This window comes from Lupinus angustifolius, chromosome LG18 (assembly GCF_001865875.1).
Source record: "Lupinus angustifolius cultivar Tanjil chromosome LG18, LupAngTanjil_v1.0, whole genome shotgun sequence".
NCBI classification, from domain to species: Eukaryota; Viridiplantae; Streptophyta; class Magnoliopsida; order Fabales; family Fabaceae; genus Lupinus; species Lupinus angustifolius.
This window is the reverse complement of record NC_032026.1, coordinates 3,895,196-3,920,982: the sequence shown is the minus strand read 5'-3', so window position 1 is coordinate 3,920,982 and position 25,787 is coordinate 3,895,196. Positions and strand designations below refer to the sequence as shown.

The window sequence follows — 25,787 nt, the reverse complement described above, 5'->3', positions numbered from 1 at the left end:
GTAGTTTACCAACTAACATCTTAACTGAAAATATGTCAGTTAATCGATTAAGTGAAGCTTTAATCGATTAACGTGAAAACAGTTTTTAACAGTTTCAACAGATAACTGAAAAACAAAATTCAGTTACTCTTTAACAGCCCGTTAATCGATTAACAGGCAACATAATCGATTAACTGGGTGCAAAACAATTTTTCTATATAAAGTGTATTTTCAACAGATTTCATATACGAATTAATACATTCATTCATTCATATTAGAATTGCTAAGTTGTATATTTTCGTCTTTTTTCTATGTCATATAGGCAGAGAGAATTGCATGTAAGATTAGAGTGAGATAGCATTATGCTTAGGAATTAACATGTCATCCATTGCATATTATCAAATGTGTTCATCATCCTCTCTTGTTCTTGCATGATTCTTTCATTACTTTTTAGAGATTTCTTAATGGTAGAAATTACATGTTCTTCATGATTCTGATCTTATACATATTCATAGTAATTGTGAGATTTGTATAGGGTTTATAGCTTGTTCTTTCTTGTAATATTTGAGTTATTTTGTGCTTCACATTACTCTCTTTTTTGTGTTGTTTGTGAAACAAGGAAAGTCGTCTCTTGGTGTCGTACCACCAACGAGATCAGAGAGTCTTCACCAAGACTTGGAAGTCTTGAGTTTAGAACATACTCTTGGTTGGGGCTGGATCGTAGGAAAGGTTTTCCTAGACGATTGGGTAAGGTCAAACCAAGGTAGATGTTATGGGAATTCAAGAAGGTAGCGTTCAAGGTCTTGTAATGGGAAGTGTGTATGTAAGAGACATTGGCTTCAATTTTAGTGAAGAAAATCTCTCAGATCAGATGAGAGGAGTGGATGTAGTTTTGCAGTGGACCGCAAAACGAACAAGTATAAAAACCTTGTTGCATGGTGTTTCTTTCCCTTATCTCTTTACTGTTTTAAGTAGCTTTTAATTGGCTATTGTAGCTGATATTTTGAATATAGTATTACTGCCAAATAAAGATCATTTGTGTTCAAATATATCTCCTATATCATTTCTGTATAATTTTAATTGGCTGTGTAATTGAGCCATTCAGCAACTGCCAATTTTGTGCGACTTAATCGATTAAGTCATAGCTTTAATCGATTAAGTAGGTGATTTTCTAGAATTGGGCTTTGGTGCAAATAGCGGTAAGTGGGAACCGCGACACCTATTCAACCCCCCCTTCTAGGTGTATTCTGTCACTAATACCTAACAAGTGGTATCAGAGCTAGTATGTCGTGCTAGTTCAACCGTATTTGCATGATCCGTTAGGGAAATTAAATGGGGTCCACCAACCCTTTTGGTGGTGATGGTGCATCCATTAACCGCCGTCCCTTTTTCAGTGGCGAAGGATATGCCTAATAATTACATCATAAATATTATTATCATATCATATACATTATAAAAATTTATTATATAAATAATTACATTAATGTTATCATTCATACTATACAAAAGGTCAAATTTTGATTTCTTAGAGCGATACTTGTTGGAAGGAGCAGTCAGACACCCCAAAAAGAATTAGTTTCTTACTAAATGTGAGGGGACACCCTTTGTAGTACCAAAAAAATACTATTCATACTAGAGAAAATATGTACGAACTGATAGCGTATAATTATTTTACATTGTCATTGCATTATGCACCATTAATATTTTATTATGATTATTTTTCAATATAATAATCTAAATGAATAGTGAATAATTCATTGATTATGTATAAATCTTTATAATGACAGTGTATACATATTACAACTTTTAGATTACAAAACAATAATAACATTGTATTATTTAGGTATAATCATTTTTACAAAACAATTCTCACAAACAATAGTGCTAATTAAGTAATATCCTCCTATATTTCTACCATGAATCAGATTTTTAAAACAAATGTATTGTATTTATACTTGTAAAGTTGTAAGAGATCATTTTAAACTACTTTAAAAAATAGTATTATACCAAATTAAAAGGTCACTAAGTTATATTTTGTTTGTATTCCTTTTCTCAAATTTGATTAATATTAGATCATTGGTCAAGAAAAGAAATATGAAAATACATATCAATTAATATTTTTGAATGAATTAAAAGGAAATGGTACCAGGAGATAATGAGTCTTCTATTGCACTCAATGTCGTAGGAGGATTCCTTCTAATAGGATGGATCAACTTCATTAGTGGAGAAGCAACTTGAAAAACCAAAGAAAATGTAATGGTTGAAAGTGGTATGAACTCAATTAGTAATAAATTCTTAGACATTGTATTACTAAGTACGAAGGATACAATGAAAGTATTTGTGAATATACTTTGTGAGGTATTACAACACAGTACTCACTTCTAGGAATTAGAAAAAACTATTAAAGGCAATAACAACAAGAATATTTCAAAGGAATGCCACATGGAGATTAGGAATGATCTCAAATTCTGCACACCCTCATCAGTACCCCTTCCTCCTACTTATGCTAACAAAAAGGAATATTTGATGTTAGGAGTTGTCACTCTTTGGCCTCTCCTTGGTTCCATGATGTATGTATCATTTGCTAGCTATCCTTCATTCATTTTGTTTTGTCCCTTTCCTTCCACGGTCTGATTTGCCCCTTTCACCTTTTCATCCTGGATCATAACATTACTCCTGTCTTTAACAAAAACCTTGTCCTCAAGTTTAGGATAGAGTCAGTGGAAGTCATTCCAATTCTCCCAAGTAGTCATAGTTGACAGCATGCCCTCCCATTGAACCTGCACATGTTGGATTGGATGGCCTCTATGATTGATTGTGAGAGAACCAACAATAGCTTGGGGCATAAGAATAGGACCTTGTTCTGTAGTAATTAATGGTAGAGGCATTGATAGAGTAAAATGATCTCCCTTACAAGGCTTTAATATTGATATGTGAAAATAGGATGAATTCGGGCAGTGAATGGAAGTAGTAGCTTATAAGCAACCTGTCCAATTCATTCAATGACCAGAAATGGACCGAAGTAACGCATACTCAGTTTTTCAATACGATACTGAGCAATGGAGTGTTGGAGATACAACTGTAATTTCACAAGCACTATGTCCCCAATTTTGAATTAAGCAAAGCGATATTTCTTGTCAACAATCTTCTTCATTATTTGTTGTATTCGAGCAAGGTTAACTTTGAGGGCATCAAGAGTATTATCTCATTCAACTAAGATTTGTTATATTGAAGAAGGGTTGGTGGAACTCAGTTCATAACGAATGAGAGCAAGGGGGTCTCGACCATATACCACCTTGAATGATGTCATAGCAATACTTGTATGGAATGAAGTATTATACCAAAATTGAGCCCATGGCAACATTTTGGATCAAGATCGAGGGTTGTGGCTCGTGAAACAACGGAGGTAAAGCTCCAAGCATTTATTGACAGCTTCGGGCTGACCATTGGTTTGGGGATGGTAGGCGGTGCTCATTGCCAAAGTGGTGCCACTTAAATTAAACAAATGCTGCCAAAATTGGCTAATCAAAATTTTATCTCTGTCAAACACAATGGATTTGGGAAAGCCATGAATTTTAACAATATTATTGAGAAAAACCTCAGCAACTTTGGCATTATTGTAATCAGCCTTCAAGGGAATAAAATGACTATATTTTGATAACCTGTCAACAAAAACTAGTATCATAGTGTATGAATTTGACAAGGGAAGTTCCATTATAAAATCCATAGCCACGTCTTCCCAAATCTGATTTGCAATTGGAAGTGGTTGCAACAGGCCTGCACGCATAGCATTGGAATGTTTGGCTTGTTGGAAAATCAAGTATTGAGACACAAACTCCTCAATATCATTTGTCATAGTAGACCAAAAAAGCTGAGTAGCAATTCGTGCTTTAGTTCTTGTAACACCGACATGACCACCTAAAGGGGAAGAGTGAAACTCTTTGAGAATGAGTTGGATTAGTGCAGGCTATTGTGGCACCACTATTCGGTTCTTCCAAAATAGCATATCATGTTTCACATGATAGTGAGGTGCAGGGTTAGTACCTACCAAACATTGATTGCGGATGTCAGACAAGAGAGGATCATCAGTGATAGCTTGATGAATCAAAGAGACCAGTTATGGCATAGGAATAGACAAGGGGAAACAAAATGATTGAGACAGACTATCAGCTACGATGTTTTCTTTTCTGGGCTTATACTCAATTGTAAAGTCATACCCAAGAAATTTTTGGAGCTAGTGTTGTTGTTTCAGAGTATGAATGGACTAATCAGTGGGGGCTTTTAAGCTTCTATGGTCAGTTTTAATGACAAACTTGTGACAAATCAAATAATGACGGAATTTCCCCAAAGGCTCGATGATAACATACAATTCACGTATATACGCTGATAGCTTTTGCATCCTTGGGCACATTTTTTGTTGTTGAGAAATATGCAATAGGATGGCGAGCTTGTCTAAGGACAACCCTTATTCCAGTTTTGGAGGCATCGGTTTCCAAGGTGAAAGGCATAGTGAAATTAGGCAGTAAGAGTGTTGGTGCTTGTATTACTAAGTATGAACGATGCAAAGAAAGTATTTGTGAATATACTCTATGAGGTACTACAACATAGTACTCACTTCTAGGAATTAGAAAAAACTATTAAAGGCAATAACAAGAAGAATCATTCTAAAGGAATGCTACAGGGAGAGGAAGAATGATCTCAAATTCTGCACATAATCATCAATACCCCTTCTCCTACTTATGTGGACAAAAAGGAATATTTGTTGTTAGGAATTCTCACTCTTTGGCCTCTCCTTGGTTCCATGATGTGCGGATCATGTTCCAGTTGTCCTTCATTCATTTTGTTTTGACCTTTTTCTTCAACTGTCTAATTTGCCCCTCTCACCTTTTTATCCTTGCTCATAACAGAAAATATAATATATGATAACATATCTATCTTTTAAGTATAATAAAATAACATATTTTTTTATTTAAAACATAAGGAAATTGGAGAGGATCCATATTCTTCTAAGAGCAGGAACCAATAAAGAGCCTACATAATCGTTTGTCTTATATTGGACGTTAAATGCTTAGCCTCTCTTAGGTATAGGTGAATTAAAATGGAGAGAAAATGGTGAGAGAAACATTGAAGAGATATAAAAACTTTCTCTGCTTTAGTTGGGAAGATAGAAAGGGAGAAGAGAAGAAAAAGTGGGTGGATCCCACCATAAATTTTAGGGATGGCAATGGGGCGGAACGGGCATGGGTAGTGTTTTCCCATACTCATACCTATACCCGCATTATTTACGGGTATTCACACGGGTAGTGGTTATTTGCGGGTACCCACGAGTTTTTAAGTTTCAATATATATTTATATATTTTATGATAATCAATACATATAAAATAATTATTACATGAATAAAAAAATTTATATACATGTTAAATTTATTATATATTTTAATCACTAAAATTCATTATAAAATAATACAAAAATAAATAAAATAGAATTATAAAATAATAATAAGGTGATATATATATATTATTTAATTAAAAAATAAATTTATAAATATGTGGGTACCCACGGAACGAGTATAATGATACACGCTCCCACGATAAGCTATTTTATAGGTACCCATTGTGGGTATTTTAGCGAGTACCCACAGGGCGTGTCATCCCTAATAAATTCTTTCTCTCCAATTTGAGGAGAAAGGGAAGAGAGAATGTCAATTTTGGATGAAATGTCAAAAATGTCATTCAATTTATTTTCTCTACTTATTCGTTTTAAATACTACATGTATACATAGGTTTCTTTTGAATACAAAAAATATCAATTAAAAAATTTAATTGATATTATAATGAAATTTATAATTTAAAATTATTACATTTATTTTTAATTAATAATAAAACAACATTTTTCTCTATCTTTCTTTATTTTAGGAATATTTTTGTCATTTAAACTATAACAATATTTTTCTCATATCAATTTCTATCAAACCAACAAAAGAGTAAGAGAAGAAAATATATTTTTCTCTTTATTTTCTTTTCTTCTCATCTTATATAAAACATCACAAATTTACACTAGTTTTAGTCTTTCTCTTTTCCAACCAAATAAAGCCAAGTGAATTTGAAGCAACCCAGGATTATATAGCTGATCCTAGCGAACTTTATCATCTCAAACACTTTGGATTATTCTGTTTTACTAACTTGACGTGTTTCTTATAATTACAAAAACATTTTAACAAGAAAATTGAAGCACATACACATAATTAAGCTTTTAATGTTACCGACTTACCGTTGTTAGCTTAAGACCACATATTTAGTTAAAAACAACCTTAACCACATACATCTAATGATCTAAACTAAGGTTCCACACTACATAGCTTTGCATTAAACTATAAGCCTGCTAATCCCTTAAACGGTTTCACTGCATTGGCATCACCAAGAAAGCTAGCTTACAAGGCAAATAGTTGCTGCCAAGAGGAAGGAGAAAGCAATGTGATGAAAAATAAGGGTTGTGCTAGTTAAATGCAACAAATGTAATGCGAAGGAACCCTAAAGAGAATGACATAAATATGAAACAAGAATTCATTAATGGTACCATCACTAGTTAAACTTCTCAACATATGACTTCCTGGTATTGCCAGAGATCACCAATAGCATGAAAGATCATGAATTATCTTGGTGCAGTAGAGTAGAGGTGATCATTGTATATCATTAGTTAAAAGCAATCAAATAAAAGACAATATACAAAGAATAGAAAAAAGGATAAGAGAAATTGTTAAGAGGTTCAGCTAATTGTGTTTACAATATCGGTAGCTTTGAGCGACTACGAATATATTTTTAGAGATTATGATTACAAGCTCCAACGCACCATGGGCCCAAGGCCCATAGAGTATTTCTAATTGATACAAGGTAAAACAAGGAACTTGAACCTCATATATGATCTTAATATATACTTCACTCGAATATTTGGTAATGTGAAACTTCTTATAGAAGCATATTCCAAGCAAATCCCAAAAAAAATAGCCTTGATTGATATATTTGTTGGGTACTAGTAAGATAAGATTACACCTAGAGGGTGGTAAATAGGTGTCGCGGATCACCAATCCCGCTTTTCCAATATTTGTGCAGAATACAAAGTTGTTGCAGTTAATCAATTATCAACAAGGTTAATCGATTAAGGACAGTTCAATTAATCGATTATTATCAGTACGTTAATCGACTATCCTGATTATTATACTTTAAAAATCAGTTTTCTTGCTTCGTAAAAACAGTGACGATTCTTGATCTTTACTATACTAAGATTGATTCTTGATTAACAAGAGATTAACACAGTAAGCAATTAATCACAGAAAGCCAATCCAAACAGAAAGCAGTAAAGACAGAATTGTAAAGAGATAGGGATAGAGAAAATGCGCTCAAGGATTTTTATCCTGGTTCGTTTGTTATCCACTTATTAGAAATGTAATTTACAACTACACTTCCAATACAATGAAACAGAAACTTCCTTCTTGAAATCGATGAGCCGCTAAGCTCGGTTTGACCCCTTATCTATGCCTACTTGGATACCACACCGTTCGCTCACTTTGGCCCCAGCCGAACTCTTGCTCGAATCAAGACTTCTTCTCTAATGAAGACTCCTAATTCTCAACCTGTAATGATCCCACACATCACAAGAATTCTCCTTAAGTTACAGATTTTCGTCGAGATACTTAACACACTAGATTGTGCGGATAACGACTCTTAAGTCGACTCTGATCACCCTTGACAAAAAGATCTCACAAAGCAGTCCTAAGACCTAATTATGAAATCATGCAAGGTATTTTCAATTGAATAAAAAACGTTTTGGTGCAATGAAAAGGATTTTCTCTCTTTTCTCTCTCTTTTCACTCTTGAAGCTTATGCAAGAAAACCTCAAAGAAAAAACAAGAAAACTTTGAAACTTTTTAGCACCATGAATCTTTGGTTTTCTCTCTCAGATAATTTTTCAATTCTTTTCCCAATGAAGGTGAAAAACTGTTTTTAAAAACTAGTTCAATTTTGTTTCAAAATAATAGAATTAGCTCATAACTGATACAACAGATGTTAATCGACTAAATGGCCAGGTTAATCGATTAACGGTTTCTCTAAAAACGGATGTTCAGTTATGGCTTAATCGATTAAAAATGTGCTTAATCGATTAATTTGATAGAAATCATGGGAGGTTACATTCTGTAACTCTATTTAATCGATTATGACTTTCCTTAATCGATTGAGGGTTTCTCTAGGACTTAATCGATTACCAAACGGGCAAATCGATTAAAATCACTTAAAATGGGTTTTCTATTTATGTGGTTGTCGCACCCCGATTTTCGGCTGCACGACTTTGTTTAGAGTCGCCACTACATTTTATAGTTAAAAATGTAGAAAAATCTTTTAAGTCCAATTTCCTTAGGCTTTTGGATTTTTGATATCCAGGTTCGGGAGTCGGTTACAAGGTAGGGAAGGTATTAGCACCCTACCCGCCCGCCTTAAGCGGTACCCTTCATTAAAATATATGACATTATTATTATTATTATTATTTATTAAATTGTCTGATTAATTAGTTATTTATTATGAAAAAAATACGATTAATTAACTAATTATTATGAAAGAAAAAATTTAATTTTATTAATGAGCCTGACAATATTGACTTTGGTCCTACGTACCCCTATTAAGAGGATCAAGGCTTACGTAGTTCTTTAAGTAGAAAATGATTTGTTGGTTGAGTGTATTTTAATTAAAGAAAATGTATTTCTAGTCAAAAAAGTATATTTTCTAAGTGATGTTTATTTTTGAAAAATAGTTTTTATTTGGTTATTTTAGAAAATGGAATAAATTGATTTTTGAGATTTAATCGATTGAAAAGAAGCGGTGTAGCGCGACCTTTCGAAGATGATATGAGAAGAAAGAGGCCTCCAGGGCGACCTTCTCTCCATCTTCGATTAATTCTCAAAATTATTTTATTTGTATTCATTTTTGTATGAACTTTTGAGTATTAGCATATTGCTTTCATTTCAGTTCAGATGTGTTTTTTATCATTTATAAGAGTACTTCAACTTACGTTGACACTTACTGTTTAAATCGTTCTGAAATTTTCAATGTATTATATAATTTTCAGTCATATGATTGTGATAGTTTTTAGTTTGAATGATGAAATTTACAGTTTGTAGTTTATATACTAATGTATGTGGGATGCAAGTTTTAGTTGAGTTTATATATAGATTATGATAATTTTGATTGTACATGCTTAACGATTTGAGAAAAAATATATGTTTGTCATTTTGTCATTTTCCAACCTGAACTCGTCTCTATCTTGACATGTCTTATTTTGGACATGTCCTTCACGCGTCCCATCCTAATTAGGGATATGTTCGGGTTCAAAAATTGGGATAGAGATCACGTGTCTCTAACGGTGTCTCATTCTCTGTCCCAAGCCAATCATATATTAACAAGTGGATAAAATAAAAAAATTAAAAGCAAAAAGTAATAAAATAGAGTATTTTGATTGGCTTAAGATATGAAGTGAAACATCATTTGGGACAGATGATCTTCATCCCAAAAAGTTGACCTTACCAATATTTATATACGGGTGAGAGACATGCTTAAGTCGTCTCAATCCGTCTCACGCTCAATTTCTAGACTATCACTTTATGTACTCATTGTTTCTTATTAGTCATAAAATGCAAAGTTAATATGTATTTAATTCATGATTTAATTTTTTTGACCAATAAAAAACAACAGATACATAGAGTAATAGAAAGTTTAGGACAAAAGATATGACTCCGAAAAATATCTTATGTGTGAATAAATATCACCATATCCACCTAGTGGACTTAGAAATTTATTTCTTAATAAATATTTTTATATTATATAATTTTATTATTATATATTAGATATTTTATTATTTTTATAATGAAATTTAATAATAAATTTAACATCTACATAAATAGTAATAGTAATAATAATAATTTAATATATTAATATTACAAAATGGATAAATATTTACTTAATTTTAAAACTTGATGAATATCGGCTCATATTTACTACCAAAGCAATATCCCTAAACAGTCCAAGTATGAGCACAATAAAACACTATATGTATTCTCACAATACTAATGAATCCCTAGAAATTACTCAACAAAACAATCTCTTTTAAACACCTCAAAATATATATTATCCCACTCAATTGTATCCTCTAGAAATTACTTAATATGAATAACAACTTGCGTAATTTAAATTATATTGCTTTTCTACGACCTCATTTCCATTTAGAATTGTTTTCTTATACTAGAAACTGAATCTAAAATATTGCATAATGAAAAGTCGGCATATATTATTTAAACCACTTGCTTGGTTGTAAATTGGGTAACACAGCTAAATGACAAAGCTACGTTCTTTACCAAAAAAACAAAACAACAGCACCAACAAATTGATAGTGTACACAAAAAACCAAATTAACATTGGGTTTGGATGCTCCGATACTAGACAGTTCAGTATTTAAATGTGAAGTTCAAAATGATTTGGTAACTTAAAAAAAAATAATTCAAAACTATTTAAAATCTATATCATTCAATAATTTTATATACCATATGTTACAATCTTTATTAGTATTGGACTCTCAGTACCAGTACCAGTACCAGATATGATTGAGATTCATTAAAAGTATACAAAAAATAATATCAACAACAAACAAATCTCTGAAATAACATTGCTCTACCAAAAAAGGGAAAAAAATACCAAATTAAGAACTTACAGGACAATAATTATTTAAAAACGAGAAAAATGTATATATTGATAATAAATTTTATATTTTATCATTATATTATTCATCATTCATATTTTATCACTATATACTTTTCAAAGAAATAATGCAACTGAATATTAGATGATACAAAGACTAATATTACACTTTACAAAAAAACAAAGGAAGATGTTAAAAAAGGATAATATTCATATTCTGGAACTTCTGGCTCTCAGATATGTGCACCAGTATGAGGAGTCTCGAATCACAGATAAATAAAAACCAAATTGAAGTCAAAAACTGATTTTTCTGACCATAACAAAAGAAAATATTATTTCTATTATGTCTAGAGTGTAATATCTATGTAATTAGGGTGTAAAAATTTATACATAGTCAGATTAAATATTTATATACAGTCAGTGTAAATATTTATGCATAGTCACTGTAAAGATTAATACACACTCATTGCAACGTCCACATTCATTTGAATTACTTCTTTTGAAAAATCAATAATAATTAAAAATAAATGATGAATAATATAATGACACTATAAAAACTTACAACATCAATGTATACGTATTTTTCTCTTATTTTTAATTCAATGGAAATACCTCCTCCAATTTATTAATACAATCACCCCGTATCTTTTCTTTCTCTATTTGTCATTATTATTTATGATTAGTCAGAAAAATATTTAAATATTACTTTTTAACTTAAATGAAGTGACGTAATTTGTAATTTGTGGTCTGTCTCCCTGTAAAAAAAAGCTTTATATTAAAAAATCCAATAAAGACAAAGCATACCCTTCTATTTCTTATATCCTTTGCTTTGGTCACTAATCTATTCCATCTAATGATTCAATGTTACTCATATCTGATTACTGTTTTCTCTAGTTCCTTTCTTCACCAACCTTGTCTAGTGAATATTTATTTCTTATTTCTTCCTTAAACACTATCCTGAACCTGCACGCCACGCAGGTTTTAAGTGGTGTGGATTGGATTCAAACATTCCTAGATTTATATTTTGTTTGTAGAATTTAATGTTTGAGGTAAAGTTGTGTTTTTGAGGCTGTTGGTGGGGATTGCTTTGTTGAAAATTGAGGCAACCCATATTTTAAGGTATATCATCCCAAGTTTGATTTTTTCAATGATTTATGATAATATCTGAAGATTTTGTCTCAAATCATGAAGTGGGTCGTTGAAAGATATGGATTTTCCACCTTTCATTTTATTACATTGTTCATTCATCCTATATAATTTAAAAAAAGTTTTTTTTGGTGGGGTTTGTTCTGTGTTGTTATTAGAAGTTTGTTTCCAGGTTTGAAAATTTTGAGTGGAACAAATTATTGTAAATGGATCAAGATAGAAGCAAAGGTATAGGTGTGGTGTTGGACCATGTTCATGAAGGGGTTGATGAGAATTTGAGTATTTTAGTTGAAGGGGTTGCAATTGATGCAGTAGATGGGGGTAGCTTGGGTGGAATAGCTTGTATAAGTGGAGAAGTTGGGACTTCAAATGAGACGGGTAGCGGCTCGGGTTTGAATAAAGAGCTAACAGAGGGTGCTGAGGAAGTTAAGGATCGTGATGAAGTAAAAATCAGTGATACTTCGACGGTGGTTGATCAAGGGGGAAGTAATAATTCAAACCATTTGGTAAATCAGGAAGTGCTTGAGACTGTTTCTGTAATAGAATTTATTCAGAATGAGTATGTAAATGGAGAGAATAGGAAATTGGAAGCAAAAGTTACTGAATCAGGGTTGAGCAAAGTACCCGTGAAAACACCGAAAGGGTCAAGTGATGTAAATTCGTGTGTGATTGACATAAACTGCGGCAGCCACAAAGGGTTAAGTGAGAGTTCAGATGGTGAAAAGATTTGTAGGATTTGCCATCTTGCTTCTGGGCGACCATCAGATGCAACATCCGTTGGCATTGCTAACGACGATAGTAATGCAGATTTGATTCAGCTTGGTTGTGCTTGTAAAGACGAGTTAGGCATTGCCCACATTCATTGTGCCGAGGCATGGTTCAGAATTAAAGGAAACAGGTATCTGTTCTTTCCAAGTTCCAACTATCAGTTTGTTTCTAGTTTGTATATCAAAACTAATGTGATTTTTGAGCTTTTGCACTAAAGCTTTTAACATTGATCATGTTGTATACTTATTTTGAATTCCTAAAGCTGTAGGTTTCATATGTTCTTGTTACTTAATTATCCAATTTGGAACAATTTATGAAAGCAAATAATCCCTGTTATTTTGGTGTGTTCTATCTTTGTGTGCATCCTGTGACCTTGTCAACATGATAACTTGGAACATTAATTACCTCAACTATAACATCAAATAGCCGGATAGGTTTTATCTTGTTATCTTTTATGACTTGTCTTCTCAATTCTTTCAAGGTCTGCAGCATCCTTTATAGTTTATATGATCTAGTGAGACTTTCCAATATCAATATTATTATAATTTCATTTTCTTTATATCCATTCTGAATTCATGACTCGGCTTATACGTAAGTTTTGTGCTTATAAGGCCCTTGAATTTTATTGCTTACCATTATCAATTTATCATTAGCGAGCTGGTTACTATAGCTCATCGCTATCTCCGTTTGGACTGATACATCTCTAGTTGAAGATCTGTCTTATCATCATTTCTGCACCTAGACATAGCTGTACCTTGTATATATTGGTGCCTATCAAACTATTTCGGGTGGAATGGAATGGAAGTGTATGAATTAGACATATACATGATTAAAAAATGGTTAATTAACATCCATATTATGCCATCAAGATGTAATTTGGCAATTATCAAATTATTGCATTTACTTGTCATGTTATTTTGAAAATGTGCTCTTGTAGTAGTCCTAGTGAAGATTCTTTTGGATGTAGTGTTTCTCTATTCAGATTATATATAGGGTATGAACTAGGAAAATTATGTTTATGCTTTCATCATAAGTTTGAATAGAAATGATGCGGTCAGGGTAGAAATGTGATATTGGCACCATGTCATGTAGCCTTTGTATCACAATCTATCATGAAATACATTATTTATTGGCTACCTTTCTTAATGACAGAGTATGTGAAATATGTGGCGAGACTGCAAAAAACGTTGTGGGTTTTGCTGATCCTGGATTTATGGTAGAGTGGAACGAAAGAAGATTAATGGACAACGAAAGCAACTCATCGGGCAGGTTTGTTGGATGCTGGCGAGGACAACCATTTTGTAACTTCTTGATGGCATGCCTGGTTATAGCCTTTGTTCTGCCATGGTTTTTTCGTGTAAATATGTTCTAACGGTGGAGTCAAACACGATTGATTCTTGCATTCAATTCTTCGTACGCGATTATACTACAAGTGGATGATTGGTTCCTGGTTTACATTCTATGATACATGAACAAAACTTAGTGAGATATATTAAATATTATTAATGCTTAACCTTATGTCAAAGTTGACATTTCTCAGGGTCTTTGTGCACCAACAAGTGAACCCTCTTCACTATAGAGAAGTTACCAGCTTCACAAGTGATTTGCCAGATTGTTCCTTTATTGGAATCTTTATTTGTGTAAGTTGTTATCATGTAAATATATATACATCTGGTTTTTTTTTCAATGAAAAAAGTGAATATATTCCACATTTGGTGGCTATAGATTTTTGTTTGTAATAGTTTGTGCTACAATTCAAAGGGAAATTTGGTTGTCATGTGGTATTTATCTGAGTCAGAGGTGTTGATATTTCCTTTTCATGTTGCAAAAGTTGGCAAAATTTCTAACTTTTGCTGAAGCTACTTTTCATGTGAATATTATATGCTACCAAACTTATGTGGCCAGTCAAGAAATTTGAACTAGAACTTGCTAATCAGTATAACATAACTTCAACATTAATAAGAATTTTCCATCAATAAAATAACATAAGTAGGACATTGAATGTTCATCATTACGAAATGTCACCATTTTGAAATAAATATTTTTCTGCCATTAATTAGATATGGTGTTGGTATTTAAAATAAATAAAAAATATTTATCACCACAACTACCATCATGTCATCATCATCAACACCACCATTGTCGTTCATACTATCATCGATACTACCACCACCATTGAATGCAATGTGTTTGGTAGACAAGTATGAATAGAAAAAAGAATAAGAGAACTTATTTATGTTCATCTTATCACCCACACATTGAAAGTGTGTTTAGAAGAGCTTATAGCATTTGTATAACCTCTTATTAATGTGTTTGAGAATTAAATAGTTTTAATCATTGAGAAGACTTCATTTTTTTTGGGTACATTACATAGAGAAGACTTTATTTGCAACAAAATAAAAAACTCTTTATCTTATTGAAAAATACTATCGATATATCAACTTGAGAAGAAAAAAATAAATTTCGACAGAACTTCTAAGCTATAATAATGTCCAATAAGTTAGTTGATAATAATGTTTGTTGAATTTTCTATTTCTTCCCATGTTGGATCCGTATTCATTCTATGTAAAATATACTACTCAGTGAGGTCTACACTTGAATGCATAATTATATCCCAATAAATTAATCTCTCATTCATTTGATGAGAAGATAAGGAACAAAAAAAAATACAGTCACACTAACACCTACCTTTTTTATGTTAATGCATTCGTTTATTAATTTATTAAATACTTATGTGCGGCTATAAAAAAAATACTCTTATATGCACTAGCACATGTCATAGGAAATACTACAAAAATTAATAATGTATCTTCTTTTCTTTGTATTCAATGACTATTCATTGCGACGCTTTTTTAATGATATACTCGTGTTTGAGAAACGTGGCTAAAATTTTTAACCAAAAACTAACTTAAAAACACTATCTTTTATTTTGTTATATAAGATTTGGCTGTCAAAGAATAAGAAATACCATTTTAGTTCCTAAAAGTGTACAAGAAATACATCGATTTTTTTTTTCAGTCCATATCAAAATATATATTTTGGGAAGGTAATTATGTACTTTTCTAATGAACTTTGATTCTGAATTATTGGTTAACAAAAAGTTTAAGGATTAATTTGAATGAAACTATTTACCATTACAAAAATGTCTACCTAAGATAGAAAAGAGAGGTTTATATAAAATAATAAAGTGGGCCAACGCAAGGATGCAATAGAAAATAGATTAAAGTTTGGGGGTGTTATAGTCATTCCAGTGGATCCAATATTGAGCTCAAAAACCCTAGCAATAGCATAGATAGTTCATTGTGGTGGCTGCGCTGGTTACTCTCTTCCTCGATCGAACGCCATGGTAACTCTTTCTCCCTCAATGAAACTTTGATAATGAAATTTGAATTTCAATTAGTGTGTTACTGTTTTTGTATGTTAATGTTATTGCTGTAATGTTATTGAAACAAATAAACAGGCATCAGAGAAGAAGCTATCGAACCCTATGAGGGAAATCAAGGTGCAGAAGCTCGTCCTCAACATCTCTGTTGGTGAAAGTGGCGATCGTCTCACCAGAGCTGCCAAGGTTTTGGAACAATTGAGTGGCCAAACCCCCGTTTTCTCCAAGGGTATATCCTTTTATTTTAATGTGTGTGTTTCCTTTCCCCGGGGATGAGCCTCGGCGCGAAACAATAAGGTTGTTTGCCTTGTGACATCGGGAGATTCAAATCCTGTAAACAGCCGCTTCGCTGACTAGGTCAAGGCTATGTTATTCTTTTTAATGATTATTTATTTTGTTTTTACAGCTAGGTATACTGTTAGATCCTTCGGAATCAGGCGTAACGAAAAGATTGCTTGCTATGTCACTGTTAGGGGTGATAAGGCAATGCAACTCCTTGAGAGTGGATTGAAGGTCAAGGAGTATGAACTCTTGAGGAGGAACTTCAGTGACACTGGTTGTTTTGGATTTGGTATTCAGGAGCATATTGATCTTGGAATCAAGTATGTTCCATGCAACTCTCCTGTTTTGTACTTTAATTATTATACAATGCAATATTGATTATCTAAGAAGCATATATATGACACATGGATGCGACACTATATGAATGAATAACATCATTATCTAAGAAGCATGGATACAACAATATATGGATGCATAACACGGTTGAAACATATATATAGCTAAAATACCTAAATACATAGAAGTATCGCATCACATCGGATAGGAGTGTATGTGTCTACTGTTTCATGTGTTGTATGGTATACTTGAATTCACACTAACAACCATTTTGAAGTGTTGGTGCTACAAATCTTGAAATATAATTAAGCAAACATGCCATACGTTTTCACTTATCATTAGGAAACATGCAAACAACTCCCATGTTATTGAAAAATGGATGAATATGATGTCCAATTTTGTTGTTGCCTCATATTACTTACTACTGACTGATAAAAGTAATGTTTGAACTTTAAATAAGGACGCAGCATAGTTGCTTTTGTTTGTGTGCTTGTGGTGCTGTTATCAATAAAGGTCAAATAGACGCTACTAAATGTTATATTTTCATTGATAAATTATTATACATGCTATGTTCTTGTTGAAAAACAACACCACTAGCACCTAGGAAACAATACTTGAGTTTTGTTCTTTGAAAAATATGATGTGGGTTTCACTGGATTTTCTTAAACCAGAAGATTCAAAACAATTTTCAGGCAAGATATGTATATAACATTCTGACATGTCTTGGAGAGGGGTGTTATTTCTGTCTGTTACTTGGGCTTAATCTAGTTTTGCCTTGCTATTTAGGTACGATCCTTCAACCGGTATCTATGGTATGGATTTCTACGTTGTTTTAGAACGCCCTGGATACCGTGTTGGCCGACGCCGAAGATGCAAGGCCCGAGTTGGAATTCAGCACAGGGTGACCAAAGATGATGCAATGAAGTGGTTCCAAGTTAAATATGAAGGAGTTATTCTCAACAAGTCCCAAAATATCTCTTAGGCAAGACTATTTGCAACATGAAGACAATTTCTTATTTTATAAGTTTTGGTGGGTGGCCCAATTTTAGCCAGTGAGTTATCATTTGAATGGATTTGGTTAATGTTGCTCAGATTTTTGTTGTTTTTGTTGTTTTGTTTGACTTCATTACAATGTCAGTGATTTAATCCAAAGATCAATATTTTGTTATAACCTCTTTGATTTGTTTCAAGGCATAAGTCAATTAAGCCTTGACAGGATCAACAACCACAGTGGAATGGATCCTCATGTGTTTTGACATGATATGGTTATTTGAAGCAAGATCACAAAAACTTTAAACACTACTGAAGTGTTGGGGTCTTTTCAAAGCATATGTGGGGATCCACTCCCCAAATACATTACAGTTAAAAGGAATTCTGGTAGTTAACAAAAGGTACAACAGATTCAGTTCATTAAAACTGGATTTGGAGTATTTACTCTTTAGTCTTTACAGTTTGGAAGAGTACCCTGTCTTGGATTTAAGTGTTATTATGAGTTCACCTCCTTCATTTTAGAGTAACCTTCCACTCTTCTTGACTTGGCTAGTTCTTCCAACTCCGCAAGTTTCAGATTGTGCCTGCTTGCCCCTCATAATAGCTGGTAATGCATCATTTTTAGCTCTATATCCATTCCTCTTGGTGTTGATAGAGATGTACAAGGGGATTTCTTTACCCGGGTTGATTGTGGCCTAGTCAATCTTATTCATGTAGATGCTCTTATACCTCTTATTCTTTACACAGGTTGAATGGGGTTTACAAGCTGCATATTTTTATGAAAATATATTGGTGGTGAGATGTTATGATTTTTGGGGGTGTGGGAGATCTCAATTTGCCTTGAGATTCCAAACCCTCGTTTATAACTTCTGGTAAAAATAATTCTATATCCCCCTGACGTGTTTTTATGTAGTTCTATGCCATTTTAGATCCCAAATCATTCCCATTACCTAAGTATCATATATTCTATTCACACTGGATCTTCAAAAGTATCACATATTTAACCCTTTTAAAGTCACTTGTGCATTAAATCATAATAGCTTAAATCATGGATATAGCTAGTATCATATTGTTGAACAATTTCATATTGGTCTTCCTAACACAATATTCACTTTAAATCTAGGCTTATATATATATGTATACATGTATATATATATATATATATATATATATATATTAAAATTATATTTCTCTTATTTTTATCGTTCAGGCTAGCTTAGGGCCAAAATAAATTGGCACATTTATTTTTATGACAATCTCCTTGTTAGGGGAATATGAATTCCCCTCAAGGGTGCAATATTTTATACACATCACGAAATTCACAACAAATATAACGTCCTAGGACAAGGTTCTAACATACAATGGACACCCTTGGCAAGTTCTAGACTCCCTATAAAGGTTCCCATATTGCATCTCTCTCGAATAGAGAAGCCCAAATATTATGATGTTAGAAACAGGAGACCAGCTCGAGCGGCTAACTCATAATAAGAGGTAACAATATGAGTGGTCCACATCACCAACACTCAGAAGTGACAAAGACCGCGACCAATGAGGCTAGTGTCCCTTCTATCCAAAAAGGTATCACTAATACTCGGGTGTAGGACATATATGTGCGCCTAAACGTGTACACTATATATCACATAATAACAAAAACAATACAAACATGCACATATAGTTCATATACGCAACATCTAATTACACATTAAGCATGCAACTCATACAATTAATAATTAAGCATGCAATTTATACAATTAATAATTAAGCATGCAATTCATACAATTAATAATTAAGCATGTAACAAATATCTCTACAGACAACTAATAATTAAGTATGTAATTCATACAACTACTAATTAAGCATGCAATTTTCATATTTATAACATATAATTTAAAATTAAGCATGCAATTCAAATTTATATATACAACTAAAATTAAGCCTGTAATTCATATTTATACATACAATTAATAATTAAGCATGCAATATTATTGGAAATTAACTAATCAACAAAATAAAAATATGATAATAATAATAATGGTAAATAAACAGTCACATATTTTATTGATTATGGGCTGGACTCCCTCAAAAAAGTCCCCAGCAGAGTCGCCAGCTGTAGCGCCCCGATTTTCGGCTGCACGACTTTGTTTAGAGTCGCCACTACATTTTATAGTTAAAAATGTAGAAAAATCTTTTAAGCCCAATTACCTTGGGCTTTTGGATTTTTGATATCCAGGTTCGGGAGTCGGTTACAAGGTAGGGAAGGTATTAGCACCCTACCCGCCCGCCTTAAGCGGTACCCTTCATTAAAATATATGACATTATTATTATTATTATTATTATTTATTAAATTGTCTGATTAATTAGTTATTTATTATGAAAAAAATACTTATTTTTATTATTGAGTCTGACAATATTGACTTTGGTCCTACGTAACCCATTAAGGGGATCAAGGCTTACGTAGTTCTTTAAGTAGAAAAGGGTTTGTTGGTTGAGTGTATTTTAATTAAAGAAAATATATTTTTAGTCAAAAAAATTTATTGTGCATGTTTATTTATTGTTGAAAAAAAGTTTCTATTTGTTTAATTTTTGTTATTTAGTTAATTAAGAAAATGAAATTTAATTGATTTTGAGATTTAATCGATTGAAAAGAAGCGGCGTAGGACGACCTTTCGAAGATGATCTGAGAAGAAAGAGGCCTCTAGGGCGACCTTCTCATTAATTCTCAAAATTATTTTATTTTTTTGAAAAGTTCTTATTGTCATATTTTATTTATAAAATGTTCAACGTTTTATTACTCACTTCAAATTATTTACAGAGAATAAACAATTTAATTAATTACTAAAAAAATCATAAAGAAATATTGGTTGATTATTATTTACCTTTCGGAATTTTCTTTTTTGTTGTTAGTTACTTATCCCATAATTTATTATATTATTAATTTGTTACTATTAATATTAATTATTGATAACATTTAATGAAATATTTATTAATTATTTACAAAAAATAAAAGACATTTATTTGTTAACAACATTGTATAGTTTAACTAGTAAGAAAAAAAAATAGAATTGTTAAAATATAATACCTAATTGCCTTTAGAAGTGTAGAGAGTGCACTGTTGAAATTGTGCTAGTGTGTGGCGGTTATGTAGAGTGCAGGACACGTGGCAGAGCGTGAGTAGATGGAGTGTTTCACACTTGGTGCGCTTGGGGCACGTGGCGCGTGCTGGATGGTTGGTTTGGAGGGTTTCACGGGTTGGAGTGTAGCCATGCATGTAGGAGATCCTGCACTCTGAGAGATGGTAGAATCTGGTGCGGGCGGTTGTAGTGGAACTGGGTGAGCTGCGCATCCTGATTGGCCAGTTCTAGTGGTCAACTTTGATAGAAAAAAGTATGCAGATCAAGCGAACGTGATTCATATAGAGAAGAGTGTACGGGAACAACAATGAGCACGCCCACACTGGATCGCTCCCACTTGGAAAATCCCACTCTTTTCCCTTTCCACCGTGTTTTCACTTTTCCTTTTCACTGATACTTTTTTGCAGTGTAATTTTGAATGTTTTTTTGTCTTCACAGTGTTTCACCTTCTCTTTTCACATGCTTTTCTTCAACATGTTTTCTCTCTTTTTCTCAGAGTATTTCCAGTGTTTCAAGTGTTTATAGTATGTGTTTTTTTGAACCAAAAGGAGGAACCATTTAACACTACCAAACTAACCTATTTATATAAAAAATTAACCCTAACCTAATCCTAAAAAATTGCTAACAAAATTAATTCCCACTAACCTATAATCTCATATTAGTAGGCACCCACCAAGTCAAATCTGACTTGGTGTTTTATTATTTTTTTAATTTATTATTTTTTTATTTAATAAAAGACATTTTAAATGGTTTATGTATTTATTTATTTTTATATATCCGAATTAATTTGCAAAAAATAAATAAAAATATTTTTGAACATGTATAAATTATTTTAAAATTATATTTTCGAAAAACTAAAGTAAAAAAATAGTTTATTGTTTATTTGGAATTTAAATGAGATATTTAGAATGTGTCATTTATTTTTTATAAAATCGAATTTAATTATAAAAATTAATAAAAAATCTTTTTCATTATCTTTTATTTATTTTATAATATAAATTTGAAAAAATAAATATAATAAATAGTAGAAAAAAATTTTTACCCTCTTTTTTTATATAAATTTGTTATAGGCTTTTTAGGGTCTAATTTTATTCTTTTTTCTTATTTTTATTATTTTTAAATTTTGGTTAACCTAATCACTTAGATTTAGGAACCTTAACAACATTGATTTTGATTTTCCTATTTAAATTTTTTTTTTTTAAAAAACAATGTTTTGGGCTTTTTCTGGGTCTGACAAAAGTGAGTGTTCACAGTGGTAAAAACCCTATATGATGAATGAACATACAATCATGATTTTTAGAAAGAATAAAGTCTTTTATGTACAAAACCATGTATGTATAAATGATTATACATGAGTGTCATTTATCATATATATGTATAATGATGTTATGCCTCATTCTCTAGGATTTTTCATTTTAGACTTTTTGTGAGACACTTTCCATCTTGGGTTTACCTAACCTAAGACTCAATATTAGGCAATCAACTTAGAACTCTAGAATGTAAAAAACAATCCTAGACTCTATGATGTTGACCTTGAGTTCTTGGTGTGTTGTTTGTTGAAATGTCCAAGTCTTCAAACTTTCATATAAGACCTTGTCTTAATCAGAACTTCGTAGGTTGTTTATAATGGTATCATTTGACTATTTGCCATTTCAATACTAGCTCTTTGAGCACACAACAATCTTTATCTTAGCAAATATCTTGTTCCTTATAAAACTTATGTAACAATCTACACCTTAGCAAATGTTGGAACTTGGTTTGTTGGAAGCTATTAGTGGGAACTTTTGGGTGTGAAATCTAACAAACTCCCAAGTTCCATATTGGAGAGATGGGGAACTTGGAAAAAATCTCATGTTATAAATAGAAGTTTCCTCCCTTCATATTTTCTTGTCTCAATTTGAATGTGTTTTCATTCAACTATTTATTTCTCCCTTATATTTTTCGCTAAGGCATTTCTGGAAAACTTCTCCCATTTTCTTTTTGTGGCACTAAGAATTGGCACATATAGCCAAATTGTGAAAATTTCGAGAACTGTCATTAATAGTCAGATTATGAGAAAAGAATTGGCACGGGTAGCCATATTGTGGGTATTTTGAGAATTGACACTAGTAATCATATTGTGGGTATTTCGAGAATTGACATTGATAGCCATATTTTGATGGGTGTATTCGAGATTGGTTCTTATAGTACAGTAAGAATTCGATAATAGAGATCTGAGCTATTTTATCCTAGGAACGACGTGGTTGATAGTTCGCTTGCACATTTTGGGAAGTGCCATGAAACATCTCAAAGAGGGTGACCTGGTCGTGACTCAGCCAACAAGTATTATTCCATGTCATTTAGAATTGTTGCAAACTATGGTAACAACAATTTTAAGACATTTCTACTGCAATAACATTCGTAGATAATATTACTGGACCCAACAACTTTGACCTGAATAAATCATTTTGGTTTGACGGGACTAACTTCAAACGGTGACAACATAAGATGAAATTTTTCCTCACTGTGAGAAAAGTTGCACACATTCTGAAAACCGATATCCTAGTACTGCCGGAAAAAGTTGGAAAATAGGAAATGGATAAAGTAGTTATTGGTATAGCTCCCTTGAATGAAAATGATTACCTTTATAAGAATTTCATTCTGAATGGGTTATCAGATGATCTATATAATTAATGCAGTCCATACAAGTCTGCCAAATTAATTTGGTATGCACTTGTAAAGAAATATGATACTGAGGAATGTGAAACAAAAAAATGATTTTAGTCACTACCTCAAGTATCAGATGACTGATAATAAATCAATAGAGTCTCAGTACTATGAGATATATGGAATTACTCATGAAGTCATTTCTGATGTATGCCCCTAGAGAGTTAAACTCACATAGCCCATAAACGTGTATTCATTGGGTATGTTGTAAAGGGCAAGGTGTATATGTTTTATGACTTTAACGCAAAAGTGATCATTGAGTCTAAACAATGCTAATTTCAATGAAAAATAAATTCTCTTTTAAATTGAGGAATAGTGGGGGCACATCAACTAGTCACATATTTGTGATTATAGGTAATGATAAAAAGTGAAAGGTTTGAAATAAAACCTAAAAGAAATAAGAGAGCAACAACTACTAGAGAGTATACACTTGATTAGACGGTCTATATATTGGAGGAGAATCCATCATCTCTCCAAGAAGTTTTGACTTCTTTGGATGTTAATTTGTGGCAAGAAGTCATAAATAATGAGATGGACTATCTAGAGTCTAGTGAAGAAGCAGGTAAAAACTGATATCAGTTGTGTTGATCCATTGTGATAGTACCACGGCTATTGCAAAAATTGAGAACCACTTTTATAACGGTAAGAAACGACAAATATGTAGCAAGCACAACACCATTAGAGAATTACTCTCTACAGGAGCTATTAGAGTAGATCATGTAAGCACTGAGAATATCTAAGCAGATCATTTGATGAAAGGACTAGCTAGAAAGAAAGTCCATAATACTTCTAAGAGTATGGGCTATTGCCCTTAGAACGTGGATCACTCATGATGGTAACCCGACCTAACTGATTGGAGATCTAAAGAAATATGTTCAATGGGTAATAACAAGTTGTGAAGTGATATGAGAATGAACATGCTATAAAATTATGAGAAGCATGATTCCTGCAGTATATGTAAGGATGAGTTAAACTCTTAACGAGATCTATACTCCAATTGGAGTAGAGTACCTAGGCTATAGGAGTACTCTTGATAGACTCACCTATGTGAATGTGGAAGTGGGGGCCATTTCCTATGAAATTTAGGGGCATAAATTTCTAGAGCGTTCACTATACTGGGATAGACATGCATGACCTTTAACGCACAGGCTTTATAGAATATACCTTTGAAAATGTTGTGTGTGGTTTAATTCTGAAGATAGAGTTCAAGACTACGAGTTACTCTAGTAAAATTTACATCTTACTAACTATGCATAGATTCAAGTCGTGTGATACATTTGTTTACGCACAATCTTATTAAAACCACAAATTCTCGGAAATCGTTTTTTTAATTTCAAGTGGGGGATTTATGGAACTTGGTTTGTTGGAAGCCATTAGTGGGATCTTTTGGGTGTGAAATATAAAAAACTCTCAAGTCTCATATAGAAGAGTTTCGAAAAAATAATTCCCAAATTCCACATTGGAGAGATAAGGAACTTAAAAAAAATCTCATGTTAAGTCTCCTCCCTTCATTTTTCTTGTCCCAAATTGAATGCGCTTTCATTCAAATTTTTCTTTTTCCCTCATATTTTCTGCCGACGCATTTCCGGCAAACTTCTCCACCTTTCTTTCTCAAGTAGCACTAAGAATTGGCACAAGTAGCCAAATTATGGGAATTTCGAGAACTGATACTAGTAGTCAGATTGTGGGAAAAGAATTGGCACGGGTAGTCATATTGTGGGTATTTTGAGAATTGGCACTGGTAGCCATATTGTGGGTATTTCGAGAATTGGCATTAGTAGCCATATTGTGGTGGTGTATTCAAGATCAAAGTTCTTACAGTGCAATAAGAATTCGATAACAAAGATCTGAGTTGTGTTATCCTGAGGATGGCGTGGTTGATAGTATGCTTGTACATTTTAGGTAGTTCCATGAAATGTCTTAAAGAGAGCGACCTAGTCGTGACTTAGCCAGAAAATATTATTTCGTATCATTTAGAATTGTTGCAAGTTACATTAACAATAGCAAATATCATGCTCCACCTTTTCGAGTATTCTTCATAATGTCACCAAGATCCCAACTCCTCTTCAAACTTGTATACAACTTCTCCAAACTTTTACTATTATCCAATAGAACACGTCGCCTAGCCAAATGACATTATGAAGTCTTTCAGCAAGATGGAAACCCTTTCACAAGAGTTCACTAACAACCACCCTCTTAAATACTCAACCAAGTTGGCGTTTGGAAAACCTCAACTACTACCACCATGAAGTTAGCATAGGCAAACACAAGGAGATGATCAAATTGTGTTTGTTAATTTTTTATCGAATTATTTAATATTAAAATAAT

The 25,787-nt window shown here is 32.5% G+C and overlaps 2 protein-coding genes across 4 annotated transcripts; both read left to right on the top strand.

Moving 5' to 3' along the window:
- LOC109332101 lies at positions 11,535–14,358 on the top strand. Of its 3 annotated transcripts, none has more exons than XR_002105873.1 (3): positions 11,535–12,762; positions 13,785–14,114; positions 14,217–14,358. XR_002105873.1 is itself a non-coding variant. In XM_019566925.1 (3 exons), the coding sequence occupies exons 2-3, from the start codon at positions 12,071–12,073 to the stop codon at positions 14,002–14,004; spliced, it is 912 nt and encodes a 303-aa protein (XP_019422470.1). In that variant the 5' UTR covers positions 11,535–11,837; positions 12,023–12,070; the 3' UTR covers positions 14,005–14,158. The 3 variants fall into 3 exon arrangements, 2 of the variants coding, with proteins under 2 accessions (XP_019422470.1, XP_019422469.1); XM_019566925.1 differs by lacking the exon at positions 14,217–14,358 and having other exon boundaries at positions 11,535–11,837; positions 12,023–12,762; positions 13,785–14,158; XM_019566924.1 differs by lacking the exon at positions 14,217–14,358 and having other exon boundaries at positions 13,785–14,158.
- On the top strand, positions 15,866–17,822 carry LOC109333426 (60S ribosomal protein L11). Its single transcript, XM_019568909.1, has 4 exons — positions 15,866–15,978; positions 16,093–16,243; positions 16,421–16,616; positions 17,419–17,822. Exons 1-4 carry the CDS (start codon positions 15,976–15,978, stop codon positions 17,612–17,614), a joined length of 546 nt encoding a protein of 181 aa, XP_019424454.1. The 5' UTR covers positions 15,866–15,975; the 3' UTR covers positions 17,615–17,822.